The sequence below is a fragment of the Papilio xuthus genome, unplaced genomic scaffold, assembly GCF_000836235.2.
Source record: "Papilio xuthus unplaced genomic scaffold, Pxut_1.1 DF826949.1, whole genome shotgun sequence".
In the NCBI taxonomy this organism is placed as follows: domain Eukaryota; kingdom Metazoa; phylum Arthropoda; class Insecta; order Lepidoptera; family Papilionidae; genus Papilio; species Papilio xuthus.
The window spans coordinates 1712584-1729736 of NW_013531700.1; the positions used below are offsets into that span (position 1 = coordinate 1712584).

The following is a 17153-nucleotide window of genomic DNA, read 5'->3' on the forward strand; positions in this document are numbered from 1 at the left end:
GGTAACTACAGAACAGCTGAACGAATCTCGATGAAATTTGGCATACATCTAGAACATATAGACCAATAATTAAGTTTTTTAAAATTCTACATCTATGCTAAGTTTCCGCGAGTTTCCTTCTGACAGAATCTATTCATCCATCCATCTAAACTTTCGCATTTATATTAGTTAGATTATGTCAGTGTAAACCCACGGTAAAGTGTCAAATGTTGTTGACTAGTCATTTTACATGACAATAATAATATACAAAAAAATATTGTTCCATCAAACTTTTAGACACACGCATAAATCTCGAAGTGATAAGTAAGAGCGTAATTACTTTTTTTCGTGAAAGTGCATTCGAAGTATATTGAAAGTGGCAACATACATGAAATAAATACGTTAATACACATCAGCAATATGCGTCGCTGGCAACATTTGTCTATAAATAGTTTTATCACGAACCCGTTTACATGTTATCGTTCGAATGTTTTGTAAACAATGCATCTCTTACCTACGAATTTATATTGAATACTAGCTAAAAAAATAAAAAACTTAATTAGTAATCTATGCGTTCTTCCAGACTACGTTCATTGCATTCAGCAAGATCCATGTAGCCGTTCTGGAGATACGTACAAAAATATCCATCCAAACATTCGCATTTATAATATTAATAAGAAGTAGATTTTTTTATAATATTTTAAATACTACGACACACAAGTTTTTGTAAAAAATGCAGTTTAGCTTGTTTTTAAGTTTAAAGAAAATACGATAAATAAAAATAAAAACGATAAAAAAATTGAAAAATCCTCTTAATTTTTTTTATTTTTAATTCAAAGACATTAGTAATATTTAATGCCATTTCTTATCGGACTGAAAAAAGTCATTTTGAATTAATAAAAACACGTCAAACTAACTTACCTGGCGAGTTCACTTTCATACGAAAAAACCGTAGTCGCATGGAACGTGTTAAAATCACTTCCATATCCGCTTATTATTTTGTTTCAAATAATTAAATGTGCCCAACCCCACGAATTCAAAGTGGCGTGTAAAAGGGGCAGCAATTTGTGGGAACCGAAACCAATGCTTACTAGTTTACAATGTCAGTAAAAATTAACCAAAGTTTTTCGTTACAAAATTGTTTAATATTTACAAAGTTTATTTTCTAATCTACGTGATTATACAATTATTTATTTTAAAACACATGTTCTCGTATTGTTTGTTTACAGAACAATGACGATCATAGGTTTGTTTTTCCTTCCATCTTGTGGTTTCCTATATTTATATATACATTGACTTCCCGTTAACGAAACTTTTTTTTAACTTAATTGTGTTTTATAATTAATGTAATCTATAATAATATTATTAAAAAAGATTTGATTGTTTGTTTGCATTCAGGCTCAAAAGCTACTGAATTTATTTGATATTTATTTAGAGATTATTGATTCCGCGCTGACAAAGTCGCGAACAACTACTAGTTCAAATAGTAAAAACCACGTTTTTAATATCAATTTTACTTTGACTCTAACCATGGAACAAAATAACATTTTTAGTTGCTTGTTAAAAATAATGATATTAATATAGCGATTGTAACAAAAAATAAAATATTTTCAACCTGAATAACACTACAGGTGACCAAATTCATATTCGCTACATCCATTGTCTTGTATAATAGCATACAATTATTATAAAGTTTCTATTATAATTACAAAGTACATTGTAATTATAAGACTTAAGTAATCGAGGCGTAATAATTTACCCTTTGCAATGTTTTGATCGTTAGTACAACGACTTGTTAATTTATGCTAAACTGTGAACACGTCCTAATATGCATATGTGCTCGTGAGAACCGTACCTTATGTTTAAAGTTTAATTGTTTTGTTTTTAATTGATAGCGGTTTTATATGCTGCCAGTTCTATTTTTGTTTGACAATTTCAGTTTTCTTTTTAAATTTAACTTTTATACATTCATTTGTTCGTTAATGTTTTCAGCCAATATTTTGTCTTGATACTATCCTCTGTTCTATGAACTGCGATATAGTCAATTTAATATAAGTTCATTGACCTTATAATTTCAAGTTTATATTAAACGAACTGAACACCCACAGTACAATTTGGCATCGCAAATCGCGCGGTCTCTACCAAGCAAATCGCCGCTGGTAATAAGCGTAAGACCGTTAGAATTTTTGGAGGCACAACCTACATTACACCGCAACTAAATCTATTTGAATACAGTTTTGCAACGTACAGTAATAGAATTTAATTCACTTCCCACTTATGATTGCCATAAAAACGCTTATGATATTTCACTGAAATGGGTAGTGAATAAACATCCTTGGCTGTATAGGTCAACGTATGAATTAAAATTTTTGTAAGGTTTAAAATATTTAATGCTATTAAAACATGAAGGTGAGAACAAAGTCGTTAAATGCGATATTTCTTTGGATTGAACAATGAAATGTCTTGACTTGGTGACCTAGCATTGACCTAATCACGTCCACTCAATGTTGTATGAATAAAACGTAAGACTGTTTTTTTTTATTGCTAAATTGATACTGGCAACTAATTTGCTTTTACAACTAATTAAATTAAAACATAAAAATAATCTTCACGAAATGATGCCATAGTTTTCAAGCTTCTCATCATCGATTATTATAAAAATCTGTTTTTTTTTTTTTTTAATAAAAATAAGTGAGAGCATTCAACTAAATGTACATAAAACACAGATAACATCGGGTTTTATCGACCCAATCTGAGCGGAGAAAAAAAAATGAGTTTCACACAAAATTTGCATAGATGCAGTCGCGAAACAGGTCAGTTTGGTTCAGTGTCTCTCTTTCCCACGGACGATTAGCCGGATTCGTACGCATGACCGCGACGTCTGTTGACACAAAAAAAAACAAATGTCAAATTTTATTACACAATTGATAGATATTTCCAAAGGCATTTAGAATTTACCGCCAAATATAACATTAAGATAAAAATGCCCCCAAATTAAGTTATTTTCAGAACGAATAAGTTACTTAAATGACGCCATTTTTACAACTTGGTATGTCTCATTTGGGCACAGACTAAAACATCGAATGTTTTTAATTAAAAAATATAAATTGAGGTCATCCGTTGTTATGGTCTCGTAATGAAGTTATCATCGATTCGATATTCAAATATTTATTCGGTTTGTTTGCAATTTTTATTTGTGTACAATAATCGATAACAGATTCAAAACAAACAGTTGCGCGGACACGAACAGACAAACAAACGGGACCGTTATATTGAATTAACTTTCGATTCACGTACGTCTGCGTGTCGGAACGTACCGTACTGTTACGTACAATCAAAACAGATTATCGAATTCCTAATCAACCTACTTTGTACTATTCAACATTTTACAAAACTGTTTTTTTATTTTTATTTTGAGAATGGATTTTATAGCTTTATAGTCATCGTTAAATACTTTGTCGCCTTTTGATCACAACCGGAATAGACATATAGTAATAACTATTTTTAACTAAAGTAAGTGTTAAAATGAAAAATCGCTAATCGGGCCGTTAAATAACGTCACGCTATTTCCTTTCCCAAGACACCCGGTGACCCATATTCACAATATCACAGAATGAAATCATTATGTTCATGATCCGTCAATGCTTGACCAATCGTTTTTATGATCCGACCCCGGTCTTTCACTGCGCGTCATATTATACTTTTATTGACGTACAACGACCCCCTGATGTTTTACTTTCACACGTTTTAAAATACAGAATTTGTCCAATCTTAACGAGCGGTCACCTCGTAAAACCTCGTTAGTTAAAAAAAGCCAAACAATCCCCGCATAATAATGTCGTAAAAATATAATATTTATGTGAAAAATCATCATGTGGCAGAATGGGACGATTGTCGTTGCCTCTTTTTATTGGCGGGTAACAATTTACGTTCTATATTTGAACTGTATTCTCTCACGTTATTCTTTGAGGTATATGTTAGCGGTATGCTAATTGACCTTAATACAGCTAATAGAATACTGACTTTAAAAAAACCTTATTTCATGATCATAATCCACACTAATTTGAACAGTCAACTTGGGTGGCCTGAGCCATATGGTACCTGTCTTTATTTTTTAAACTTTTAACTCACACTGGCCGCTAAGATTATTTTTAATTTGTCGTTTTAAAAAACAACATCTTTTCAAAAGTGCAGCACAATTCGAAAAAGCATTTGCGTCTTGGGAAAAAACCACTCAAGTTGAAACACTTAAACATTTTAAACACTAACGACTCACAGATTTTAATTGTAAAAAAATAAGTCCACTTACAAGCTCATTATGGTGAGATTCGCCTGAAACACTTAAGATAATGCATTATTCTAGTCGCAAGATGGCGTTGTTATTCGCGACTAGGTAGGAAGACGATCTGGTAATCGAAGAAGGTAACTCGAGGAGGACTAATCCAGACCATGTGGTGACCGAGCGGACTTCTAAATCATTACACCGATAAATAATTGCTCACAGCACTCGACCAGGCTACCAAATGTCGCAGTTAAACTCCTATATCGTGTTAACGTTAGCTACATATAAGTATACGATTGTTTTTAACTACGATTACTTGTTCAAAGTGATGTTGACTTTATTTTGTTTCTACAACGATTACATAAGTTCCTACAATTCCCTTAATTTATTAAATTTTATGATGTTTCAATCTACCGTTTTTTTTCTATTTGTGAATCGCGGGATCTCTTACTATCAGGTGTTCGTACGTCTAATCCTTACGTATTAAAAATAACAATAGCCGTTCATATTGCATTATATTAGAACTAGGATTACACAGAGATCGCATCTCCCTTGAAACGCACGATTTAACGCGAATTCGTTATACAAGTTGAATTATCTTGAGAATGAAAGCTTTGAACCTGTTACCTTATTAACATAGCACCGGCCATTGTGCGTAGTATTCATGGGTAAACATACACCGTTTTTTTGTTGCTATTGTTCGTGTAATACTTAGCATCTCTCCCCTAACCGATCCCTTTTCTTCTCATTGTTATGGGACAATAAGAGAGGACTGCCGAAATTGGTCCAGAGGTCGTATCTTACAGACAGGTCAACCCGACAATGCGAGTGAGCGTGTTTACTATAAGAAACCGATATTTACGCGCGTATCTCCTAGTTTCGAAGCTTATGACAATGGTTAATAGTGAACGAACAATGAAAACTTTTGTTCTATGGATAGTTTAGCTACCGTTGTCCGTTACTTGTTTCGGTATTATCTTGCTTATTGTTGAATAGATTTATGATGTAGTTTTATCTCCCGTTTTCTAATAATTTAAATTTAAACTATGGGAATCGCTTCTCTTCTACCAGTTTGATGTCGTTAACACAAAACTAATCTTACTAAAGATTTCTTTGATGGAAATCTAAACTAGCGTTGAGGGCTTCAATAAACTATTTTTGTATAGTTCTCTTGGTATTATATACCTTTTCTATTGTAGAAATACTTATATATTAGCAAAAAAAAATATGGTTATATGAATATCCATAGTTCAGCTGTACAAAAAGAGGCAAAACACTTAAAAAGAGATATTTTAAATCCTTAACGGTAAAGTAAAAGTGGTTTTTAAAAGGGCATGTGTTTATTGAGAGCTTTGAGTATTTTTAAAAACTAAGTTAAAGTAAACGTAAGAAATAAGTGTTACCACATTTTTTTTGTAAAAAGTTAAGTTACATCACACGTGTATCGATTATAAGATAAAGGCGGTACACGGTAGCTTAACTATCGACAGTTCAAGTGGATAAAGCGCTTTGATGTCCGCCGGCTGGGAACCGCTTTCATCTCGCCGACGCACGGGTGCTTTATTATCCAGCGATTAGGGCCGTTTCCACTGTGCAAACTTTTTGTTTGCGTTAATCTATTGATACGATTATTTAGTTAGTTTATTACGAATATGTGAAAAATGATTTAAGATATTTTTATTAATTCCCTTTGTTTCGACTACAGTCGAACATTGAAGGTTAGACAAAATGTATTCGCTCCGAAGCGAATCCATAGCGAACTTCAAAAATGTATGGAACTGACAATAAATTTTGTTATGTGATTGTTTAATACATTTTTGAAGTTCGCTATAGATTCGCTTCGGAGCGAATACATTTTGTCGAACCCCCCTGGATAAGGGAGAAAAATATCGTGGTCCCTTAGATTATCGAATGTTTGATTAATCGTAACTTGAGCAAACTTTCCTTCAGTCAAAATATACCTATTTACATTTTTCAAGGTTTTAAGACAACATCAAACTAATGAATCAAATTCTTGACCTAACACTGGTCTTACAGTAAAACTGAACCCTCTTAAAACACAGTAAAGTGTAAACAACAGTAGTGCGTTAATAAATACAGACTTTACAACATAACTCCTTGAATTACCATAGACAGCGCAGCGCTTCGTTTACAAAAGCAAACAACAAACAGCCTCTGTGTACAAGGAAGTCGACAGTCCGATCTATATTTATGAATTTAGATTATGTCTATGAATATTAATATAATGTCCAATGTGAGAAAGTTAAATAAACTCACATTTTCATGAGTTGCTTCGTCGTTAATTTGTTTTTGAGACGTATTTTTGTATGAAATATATAGTCATCTCTGTCATTATTATCGTTGACAAAATAGAGGTAACATTATGTTTTCAAATTGGAATTCTGGTCCCAGAAACCCACAGTTTAATGTGGTCTTATACAGTATAGATGAACGAAAACAAATTAAATTAATGGGATCTCTATTTCAATCTGTCAATTCCCATCATTCGTATTTAAAAAAAATTAATAGAGTCGTACGGCGACATGGTTCTATATTTATATGTGTGTTTTATGATTTCAATATATCAATTACACCTTTGTCACTCTACCTCGGGTTTCATTATCTAGTATGCGGACACGCGTACCAGTCCTTATTTGATTCGTTACAAAAAGTACAATGCGAAAAAACCCTAAGGATATTAAATTGGTTTTTTGCTTGTCCAGAACGTTCGATGTATTTTTATAACAGAAACTTCGCATTAAGGATTACGACGAAACCCTATGGAGAGAATAAATTAATATTAGTCTTTTTATTTATACATTAAACTTCAATAAATCTAGAAAAAGTTTTATATACGACGTAGACAAATTGTTTTTTTTTTAAATCTATGTTGCCAATATTTTGCGATGGAATTTCATTTAAAGAGACAATCTTTCATAATGACAATGCTCAATTTTCTTACGATGTAATTTTTTAGTCGGAAAAATATTTTTGAACAAATGTTTCGACAATGGAAACCCACAGTCAATACCAATTCATGATAAAAATCTCTTGTACTCTGTCTTACTGAGAATCATTTATGGTATAAAACACTTTAATTTCCTTTGTATTTTTAAGATAAAACATACAAAGGATGTTTTAAAAAAACATTTGCAGTCTTTTTAGCAGTTAATAAATGCTTTAAGTCTGCATTCGTGACAGTATATTTATCTCTGTTCGTGAAATTTCGACACTCTTAACTTATACTGTAATTTAAATTCGAACGAGAAATTTATTCGCATTGAAAAGGATCAACAAAAGAAATAAATTACGAAAGAAATCTTACTTCTTACTAATATCATAAATACGAATGTTTGTATGTATAGATAGAAATTCTTTAGAATGTATGTCCAAAATGGCTCGACGGAAAAACGCATAGGTCACTAATTTAGTTTTTTAACGCCTCGCAAACGGTGTCAAGGACTTGTGTATAATAAATTTATAAAGAAATGTAATATCTTGTTCTCTTTATAAAATTAAAAGTTTAAAAATTGTTAACCACCAGTACTTGATTTTAACCGAGTTAATTTTTGGACTTTCGTGTATTTTTAAATACCAACGCGACTAGCTCACCTTGTATTAATATGTAGCATATTAATGTCAACCTTTAAATGGCGACTAAAAGATTTTTTACATTCACGCTTTTAAAATAAGAGTAATAGTTAACACAAAAATCACACTGGCCAATAATAAAAAGTAAAAACAACATATTGCAAATCGATTCAAAAATCATTCCATCCTAAAAATTTTATCAAAAACTTACTTACGACTCTGTTCATAGGACCCCGTTGATATTTTAAATTAACCCAATACTACCTCGTGACGTTTGAGGAATTAACCGAAACTCAAACTAGCTGTTATTATGCCAATGTTTAGTGCAATAAATCCGGTAAATGTTATTGCCGGCAGTAGCGACTGGACGGTAACCAGTGCTCCGTTTCGACACGCGACAATGGCCGGCCGCAACACCTCCCTCACTTTCACAGTTACGTACAAGCAGTTTCTAAAGTTTCTATAATGGCCGCACTCCAATGAAAGTTTTCAACGCAAATCAGACACGTTCGTTATTTCGTGTTATTGAATTATATAGCAATTTTAGACTAACTGTTGTACGGCCTTTTTGCAGACGAAATGCATGCAATTTATATTCTAACTGTTCTTTATAATATCTATTGTTAAGTATTAATTTAAATTCGGTTTATACTAATATGTCTTCTTATTAGTTACATTGTAAAAAATATCTTTGAAAATATCTTGCCAACTTATATTGCCCTTGGATAAGAAACGTACGAGCTTTACTTTTTACATAACAAGTCAATAAACTATCCGTCAACAAGCAAACACGGTTCAACAAACCGTTACCAAATATCTGCCTAACAACAATCTCGCAAATATTGATTCTATATGTCAGATTTTTCCAAATCCAAAGCAACAATACACACATGACATTGCTTCACGAAACCAAAGCAAATATGTCAAGACGCTATCGTTCCTTATCTTTGAAAAACCTTTAAATTTTTCTGTCAAGTGCACGCGAAAGTACGAAGTGTGTATTTACTTTAAACACGCAATATTTGTATATCGAACTTACGTTCACACGACCAACTTAAATAGGTCAAGTTGATGTTATAAACCTTTTTATAAATAAACTAGCTGTCGACCGTGACTCCGTCCGGATGGAGATGAATTTTTTTAGTATTTTTCCCCGTGTAGTTATCGATCTGGCGATACACCATTACAGTTTTATTGTTGAATATTGGGACACGCTGTATAAAAAATAATAATAAATAGTATTCTATGTCCGTCTCCTGGCTCTAAGCAACCTCCTCACCAATTTCCAGGCATATCGGTAAAGTCGTTCTTGAGTTATAAATAGTGTAACTAACACGACTTTCTTTTATATATATGTAGATGTTTTGCAACTTCTTACGTCGGTATAACTGTTAGTCCAGACTTGGAAATATAATCATTCTAACTAAGTAGACGAATTTGTAAGCAATATTTCTAATATCCTATTGTATTTTTTTATAAATAAGCATTTAGAAATATTCTTATAAAGTTTTATAAACTCAGTTGCGTAATCCCCACATTCATAATAACTAAGGTACAAAATGTGTTCGAGTCAACCTAAGTCTTTGGATTTTAATGATATCTCAAAATGATCTTAGCTATGTTATTTTCAGACCAAATAAACCATCAATTTAAACTTTTTGGAAGATATTATCTAAATAATTGCGGAATATCGCATGAACAATAGCTAATCTAGATGTTGTTAAATTAGACGTTTGGTTTATGACCTAGGTTTCCTTACATCTCTTATCTATGCATATCATTCCTCTATATAAAAAGACAAAAATATACACATGTTTAACCTTGAGTTTTCATTGCCTGAACACTAGTGCAATAACATATTATTGTCAGTTCTATTCTCTTCAAACAATATGCTGTTGTATATATATGTACATGGTTTTCGACAATGAAAACACAAGCACAACTATCTCTGAGAGGGAAAGTTATAACTAACAATATCTTATTTGTTGTACAACAAGTAGTGAAAATAGGTTAATAAATCTCTTTTGTCCCGTGACTCAGTTGTCTATAATGGTACCAAATGCGACGCAATTTCCTGCGCAAGCGCACCATTGTTCGCTCATGCAAACGATACCCAAATGGACATGTTTATTTAATGTGTCAAGAATTCTTAATTATCTTTGATTGTGACTTCGAAAGTGTTTAAATATTAACTTAATTTATAACAACCAATTTATTTTGTCTAAAATTATTTTTGTAACCGTTTCAAAATATCAAAATAAACTTAATAACGGTACATCAAATCTATGAATAAACTTATTAAAACTTAAGCGCGGGTCTATGCGCGATAAACTTTATCAAGATAATATTTAACAAATGTTAAAAGGGATACAATGTTTCTGGTGCCATGTCACTTATTTGTTTAGGCTTCCACTAAAAACCAGTAGCTACCACTATACGTATATCTATATACGGAGCGGGCTTTTTGTTACTTTTTTCTTTTTTTATCGTCGGCCAGTTGCACTAGACTAGGGTTGCCATCTTTGTGATGTTACTTTTATGGTAATTTTATTTATAAAAAAACTCAACACAAGTTGACATGAAAGGTTTTATTTAATTAAGTAATATAGTATATAATATTACAATAGCTGTCGTCGGCGACTCCGTCCGCGCGGAATTATAAAAAAAACCTACTGAGTAGTCTATGTGTTCTACATCTATGCCAAAGTTTCCGAGGTACCTTCAAACATACAAATACCCATCCATCCATTAGTAAGATTATGAATTAAATATTTGTAGTGTGTACGTGTGTGAAGGCATATTTTAACATGTGTTGTGCCGTGACATCTAAACCCTAGTAAGTTTAGTAGAACATAAACAGTCCGTTGACTATGAATGGAGGCGTTGGCTTTGGTCTGGCCTCAGCACGCACCGTATCCGCGACCGACGTTTTGACATCGACTCGCCTTTCACTTGACCTGGATATTTGGGAACTGGTTCGTAATCACAATGCGAGTTTGCATTCCATACAGATAGATCTTATTCGCATTGTAATCGACGTTTCCTATCATAAATAATATTGAAGTAAACATAATACATAAATGAAGACAATTCCTCCTTCGTCATTTTTTGGCACACTTTAAGCGTGTAATAAATTTCAAAAGTTCCTCTTTCTTATGTTATAAATTGCATGTGGCACCATGATAAATACAAAAAAACTGTAAAGTTGATATGACATGTCAAGTCCGTGGCAGATTCTCGGTAAACAAATTGTAAAAGATATGACAGGTGTGCCACCGTTCACCCAATTATAGCAGCCCTGAAATATAAATAAAATAAAAAGCATCTCGCTAGGGCTCCGAGGCAACCTGTTTGGACGCCGCCTACGCCTCACAAATCAGCGCCAGTTTTTTCTTAACCCTGCCCCCTCTACCCCCAACCTCATACAATCATACTAAGCTCGTAGCGTGCCCGATCAGGTTTAGACGTGTTTCGGAATGACCCGGCAAATGGCACACGTCATACGAGTTCTACCATGATGAAATGCGTCACATTTGTCATTACTCATTACGGGATTACCAACATTTGGTTGAACAATTTAATTATAATTGGTTACAATAATTATTTATACAATGATTATGAAACCTTTCTAATTAAATTTGTCTACTACCAGGTCATAAATTACCAATAAGTTTCTATGTCAGTAGTATTATTAAAAAATATGTTGAAAAATGTTGACAACCCCTGTCTGCTAGTATTATGCAAGATCGACTTTCAAAAAAGCTTACACGTCGCAAATTCAATGTGAAACCGCTATTGCGTGGGTTCTGTCTACTGGTGCGTTTACATTCACATTTTTACTCACGTCTAGTTTTCCACTGATGTTGAATTGTTTTCTTACGTCACAATACGTCGCAGGATAGCTAACATTGGAAATTATTCTCTATTTTTAAGACCATAAGCTTTTTTTTTGGTATCGGGGGGAGGAATCTTCGTAAGATACCCTGCTTTATATAAGGGTTATGTGAGATTCTTACTCACTAAAACCCCCTCGATGGCCAACCTCAAGTGCGACTGCGAGGGTCCCGGGATCTCCAAAAGAACGCACCGGAACCCTCTGCACTGGGCTTCTGCACGACTCCAGGAAAATACTTCCTCGTGCCTTCTCAAGATTCGGCAACATTGGACAAGACCATAAGCTACGTTATGAAAATGTTTTTGTTCATTTAAGACTGCTGATCTGTTATAAGTGTTATTTGTAAAAAAAGCTTGGTATATGAATATGTTTTTTAAGATTATTTACTTCCAAAGCTTACATTTATGTTTTTCCTCATTTTATAATGTAACAGGCCGTTTCATTTTCGAATACACACTTTTAAAAATACAGATTTAACTTCCTAATAGCAACAGTTCGAAGCGTATTTTTAGTTCACTCATAACGATATTTTTTCATTTCTGTCGTGTCTCCTTCGTTATATTCGTTATATTATAAGCGGCTTATAACAAAGGGTAGTGACAAAACAACCCCCAAAATTACTTGTACATTCACGCCCTCGCTTCAAAAAGCGTGACGTCAAAAAAACCTCACGAGATACTTTATGTTTTTAGTTTTCTTTTCTTCCACTTAAGGATTCCACTCGCGTAATAAAGGACGAAAGACGGATGTATCTTGTTTTCATGCATAGCATTCGTTATGTTTTAGTATTTGAAATGTTGCCAACATACTAAAATCACTACAGTCAACATTGCAAGAATAATTTACAAGCATTTAAAAAAATAATTATTAAAAAAATGCGAAGATGACGTAATAATACGGACGGAAGATAGTAAAAATTCCATATAAAAGTCACACGCACGATCGCACAGACATATGGTGAGTGTGAACCGCAAATTGTATACCAAATTGTTCTGTACGCCGGTAAACAAGTGAATTGTACAAGAGGGCGTCGTTCGCCCGCAGATATTTAGGTCGACCAAAATAACCACGGCTCTCCTCTCGCGTTCAATAAAACTGGGCATTGGACCACTCGTTTGAAGCACCTTGTTTGCAACACAAATTACCACACTGAATGAATTGAAACTATTCTTGAATAACGAAACATATCCTTATATCCGTGTGTTATTTAAATGTTCAAAACATTTCTTCGGGGCTTACTTCTATCTAATAAAAATATCATGAATAATATAACAATAATTGAACTCTAGAATCACAAGTTTGTAGTTTATTTTGTGGATTTTATAACACAAATTTTGTCTTGTATTATTTTCTTTTCAGCCTAAAAGCGATAAAAGATTGATAATGGCCGCCGTAACGAGTGTAGTGGGCGTGTGTGAGTTGTTTGTACAAAATCATCGCTAGGCGCACGCGCGGATCCACCAAGGCCATTTTGTTTACGCACACCCGCATGTTTACTTCAGTCCGAAGCGTATAACCCGACTAAATCCAAGATGTCGTACATTCAATACGATACAGGCGATCAAATACGTTTACTAAATCAGTCGTATAATAGGTAACACGAAATGGCGGGAAACGCTTCATTGAACGTTTGGCGGCAAACTATTGCATAATCGAATGAAAGTATTTTCTCTAGTTTTCAGTAGCGTACATTATTTGTATTAGCAGAAGATAAAGGTATTTTTATCCGTAAATCCATCCATCAACAATAGATATTTGTAGGTTAGATTTCAAGCATGTTTTCACTTACATAACACATTTTAATTTTTATATATTCGTATTTTTCTTTGATTTGTCGCGATTTATGATACATTTTTTCGACAATCCACTTAGAACATAATATTATGTTGTTTTGTAGTTTGACAAAAATAGCTTGCCACTACACGTGGTTTGATTTGGCGGGAACCGAAATCGGCGTGGTCCAGTCGACCTTGGGCCTTGTGACGTCACTGACATAGTTCTGGCTGCAAGACACATCGGATTGGCCTTTTTAGTTTTTTCGCACTGGTTCAGATCGTTATTATCTGTGGGGACGCTTCACCAAACATTATCAAAAGACCGCGCGCTTTTTATTCAAGAAAAAACTTTGGCGCCTTTTTCTACTTTTGTAGCACAAATTTATTTATTGAAATTTAAATACGTTATAATAGACATTTACAAATATTGATTGCTATTAACTAATGAGAAAATAATTAATTTTTGATTGAATAAAAAAATATTAACTTTCTTAATGACTGCCATAAATGCCCAGAGTCTGTAAGTGATCATTACGGGACTTTCTTAGTGTAGATTTCATACTAAATACGAAAGACGACTTAACAACTTATACTTCTAACCTTGATTTTAAGCGATTGTAAATTATTACAGTCATATTGACTTGACGGATTATAATTAAAATTTAAATGTAAAATTAAAACAATCGAGTTAGTATATTAATAAAGCGGTTTGGCGCGAAACGCGTGGCCTTGAGCGTGTGTTGCCATGTCGTTGTAACCAATCGGGAGACGGCCGTCAGTCATTCTTATCTATATTTCTTAATTCTTAACTCGACCTGCGATCTTCTCTGTTAGTTTAATATGAATAAATTAGCATTTGAAATATAGATGACAATTTAGACCTAAAATTTTAATAATTAACAGAAAAAAAGAATCCTGTTACTACAGTTTTAGTAACCAACAAGCAACCCTCGCACCTGTGACCCAGAGTTGTAGGCAGAGATTAGGGATTTCCATTTGCCGTGGTCCCGACACACCTCACTCGGCTTATCTGTATTCATACATCTACACATACATACAAAAACATACTCCTCAGGTTTTTTGACTCATAATCTCCATGAATCAATAACGAAAGCTCACTGATAACAAATCTATATATAAATAAAACAACAACAATTGATTCGAGTTATCTAAATATAACTGTAATTTGTCCATGAACTTCATACCCAGTGTGTCCCCACCCTTTGCTCCCAATGGAACCAACCTCGCAGTATTACAGCCTTTAGCCATTACAACGCAGATTAAACAGTAGTAAAAACCTCGTAAAACTTTTATACTTATTAAGGTCATAGACTTTTTTCAAATTCAAAAAGGACTACAAAGAGCCCCGCTTGCGACGAATTTTAAATGGATTTCGGTACAAAATATGTTAGAGAGTAGGGTGGCCATTTTGTTATGTTTAGAAAGATATTTTATTTTATCATGAGGATAACGACTTCGCATTAAACAATTATTTGACATAATAATTTTTTTGTTTTTAATTTTTATACCTAAAATTAGTTCGATCAAAGAGGTGACAAAATAAATCTAATAGGTCTTACATAAAAGATAGTATTTAATAGTTTAAACTATGGCCTAAATGCAAATCATTAATCATTTACAGTCTATCATCACTGAAAGTAAAAATTAAATACAGTTGCCATGGTCACCCTAACATTTGAGGATACTTTTTATGTTGCTATTCTTTTGGAAAGAATCGTAAAACTGTCGGGACAAATCGTGTTACTGCGCACCCCACAACTGTCTCAACGTACCTTCCGTACAACGAATAGCTTACCACGCCTGCTTTTGACTTTTACGACATCTTTAATGACCTCAAAACAACGCACCCTTTAAATAAGAGTTATAATTATCATTGTACTTATCATGTTCTCTGTCTCTTTCCAGATTTCCTCAAGCCTCGAAAGAGGACGGCGAGCAATGGCAAGAAGTCCCCCTCAGTGCACAAACATGAGTGCGGGCACGGAGCACACATACGCCCTCCCAAGGTCGCCCGGCTCAACCAAACGCATTTCAAGCGCTCGAGCTAGACCCGTCCGGTACAACAGTCCGGATGTGTCCGGACACTAACCGGACGCCTAGGCAACTGCAATCCACGTGCAATGCTAGACCCCGTGTAAGACTAACTGAAGCCGGGTTCGCGAGATGCAGTGTGCATTATTTTATATCTCTTTATTTATTCTACGCCGGACACTAACATGTCCGGCGACATATTTAAGTAATTTGTAAGATAACTTCAACCATTATACTTTAGGATACTTGTATAATATTTCTCTATAGTTACTGTCACTCGTTACAACACAAAATTTGCTCAACGGACCATTAATATCTCTAAACTTGTATCCGTTAATGTGAACTCACATTGTTAATACACGTAAGAACATCCTGTCATCTCTCTTATTCTCTATGGAAAAACAGAGATAACAATATGTTTTAATACAACTCAGTGGAATTTCACTAAAGGCAATCATTCTAACAATATCACAGATGCAATATGGAAGTGTGACGCATAGGTTTAAGTTTATTATGATCTCTTTGACATATTAATTAAGTTATAATAGATTAAGTAATAAGTTAATAAGGCTATAGAAGTCGGAGTATATATTAAGGTTTGGATTTAGTTCAGGTGATTGTATGCGAGTAATGTAACCTAACGTTTCGCTTTGAAAATGTTCAAACGTTGGCGGGAATTAGATTTCAGTCGAAATGCGTTCGAACATTTTCGACGAGCGTTTGGTGCGCGCTTTTTGTGTCCCCCTATTGCGCAGGCGCATGGGGGGACATAAAGAACAACGGAAACGATTGAAGAAGGCAATAGAGTAATAAGATACAAATACTCAATTTTATTTTGCCAATACTATTAAATAAGTTAAAAACAAATTTTATTTAAACTATAATTTTTTGTGTTTGGAACAAGTAATGTATGGAGCCTGTCTCTAATTAATATATTCGTTTTATTGTTGGATATTAATGGAGTATATTCTATAGAGGATTTGTTTTTTTTGTTCTTACAAATATCTTAAACGTTTTACCAGGATAGTTTTACGAATGGCGTTTGCATATTCCCGGCACTGGACGGTGTCAGTGTGGACGCGGCTCTGTTTTAGTACAAATTATTTCATTTCAGTTTAGTTAGGAGAGCCGCGTCCTACGTTATAAAAGACAATTCATTTTCATCATATCATTCGAATTCATTCGGTTTAGTCTTAAAAGTGTTTAGAGCGAGTAAATTGTCGCAGTTCAACCAAAGTTAAGAGTTAACTTGACAAGGCCTCGGCCGTAATGAAATGTTTTAATGAATTTCTTATTTTGACGATAAAAAAAATTTAAAATATTTATACAACGCCTGTTATAGACATTTTTAACTTTGTAATCGTTCTAATTGATTAAGTTTGTTTGTAAGAAATTTTTGAAGTTGTGAAATTTATAAAACGTGTTTATGTCGCCTCGGAGACAGATGTCGCTATTGTTTACAGGGAACATGGAAAATATATTTATATTAAAAATAATATACGAATGTTACACTATTTAACTAACATACAATATTTAAAAATGTTATTAAATAATCGTCTAAAACCTTCATAATCGTTTT

The 17153-nt window shown here is 33.5% G+C and overlaps 1 protein-coding gene across 2 annotated transcripts in view; it reads left to right on the top strand.

Annotated features, from left to right (window-relative positions):
* LOC106120769 (cyclin-dependent kinase inhibitor 1) overlaps positions 1 to 16876 on the top strand; it is a 40852-nt gene extending 23976 nt beyond the window's left edge. For both annotated transcript variants that reach the window (XM_013316196.1, XM_013316195.1), the window contains one exon: positions 15449 to 16876. In XM_013316196.1, the coding sequence (XP_013171650.1) occupies positions 15449 to 15591 (143 nt within the window). In that variant the 3' untranslated portion in view covers positions 15592 to 16876. The remainder of the gene's footprint in view (positions 1 to 15448) is intronic.
* Positions 16877 to 17153: the final 277 nt, after the last annotated feature.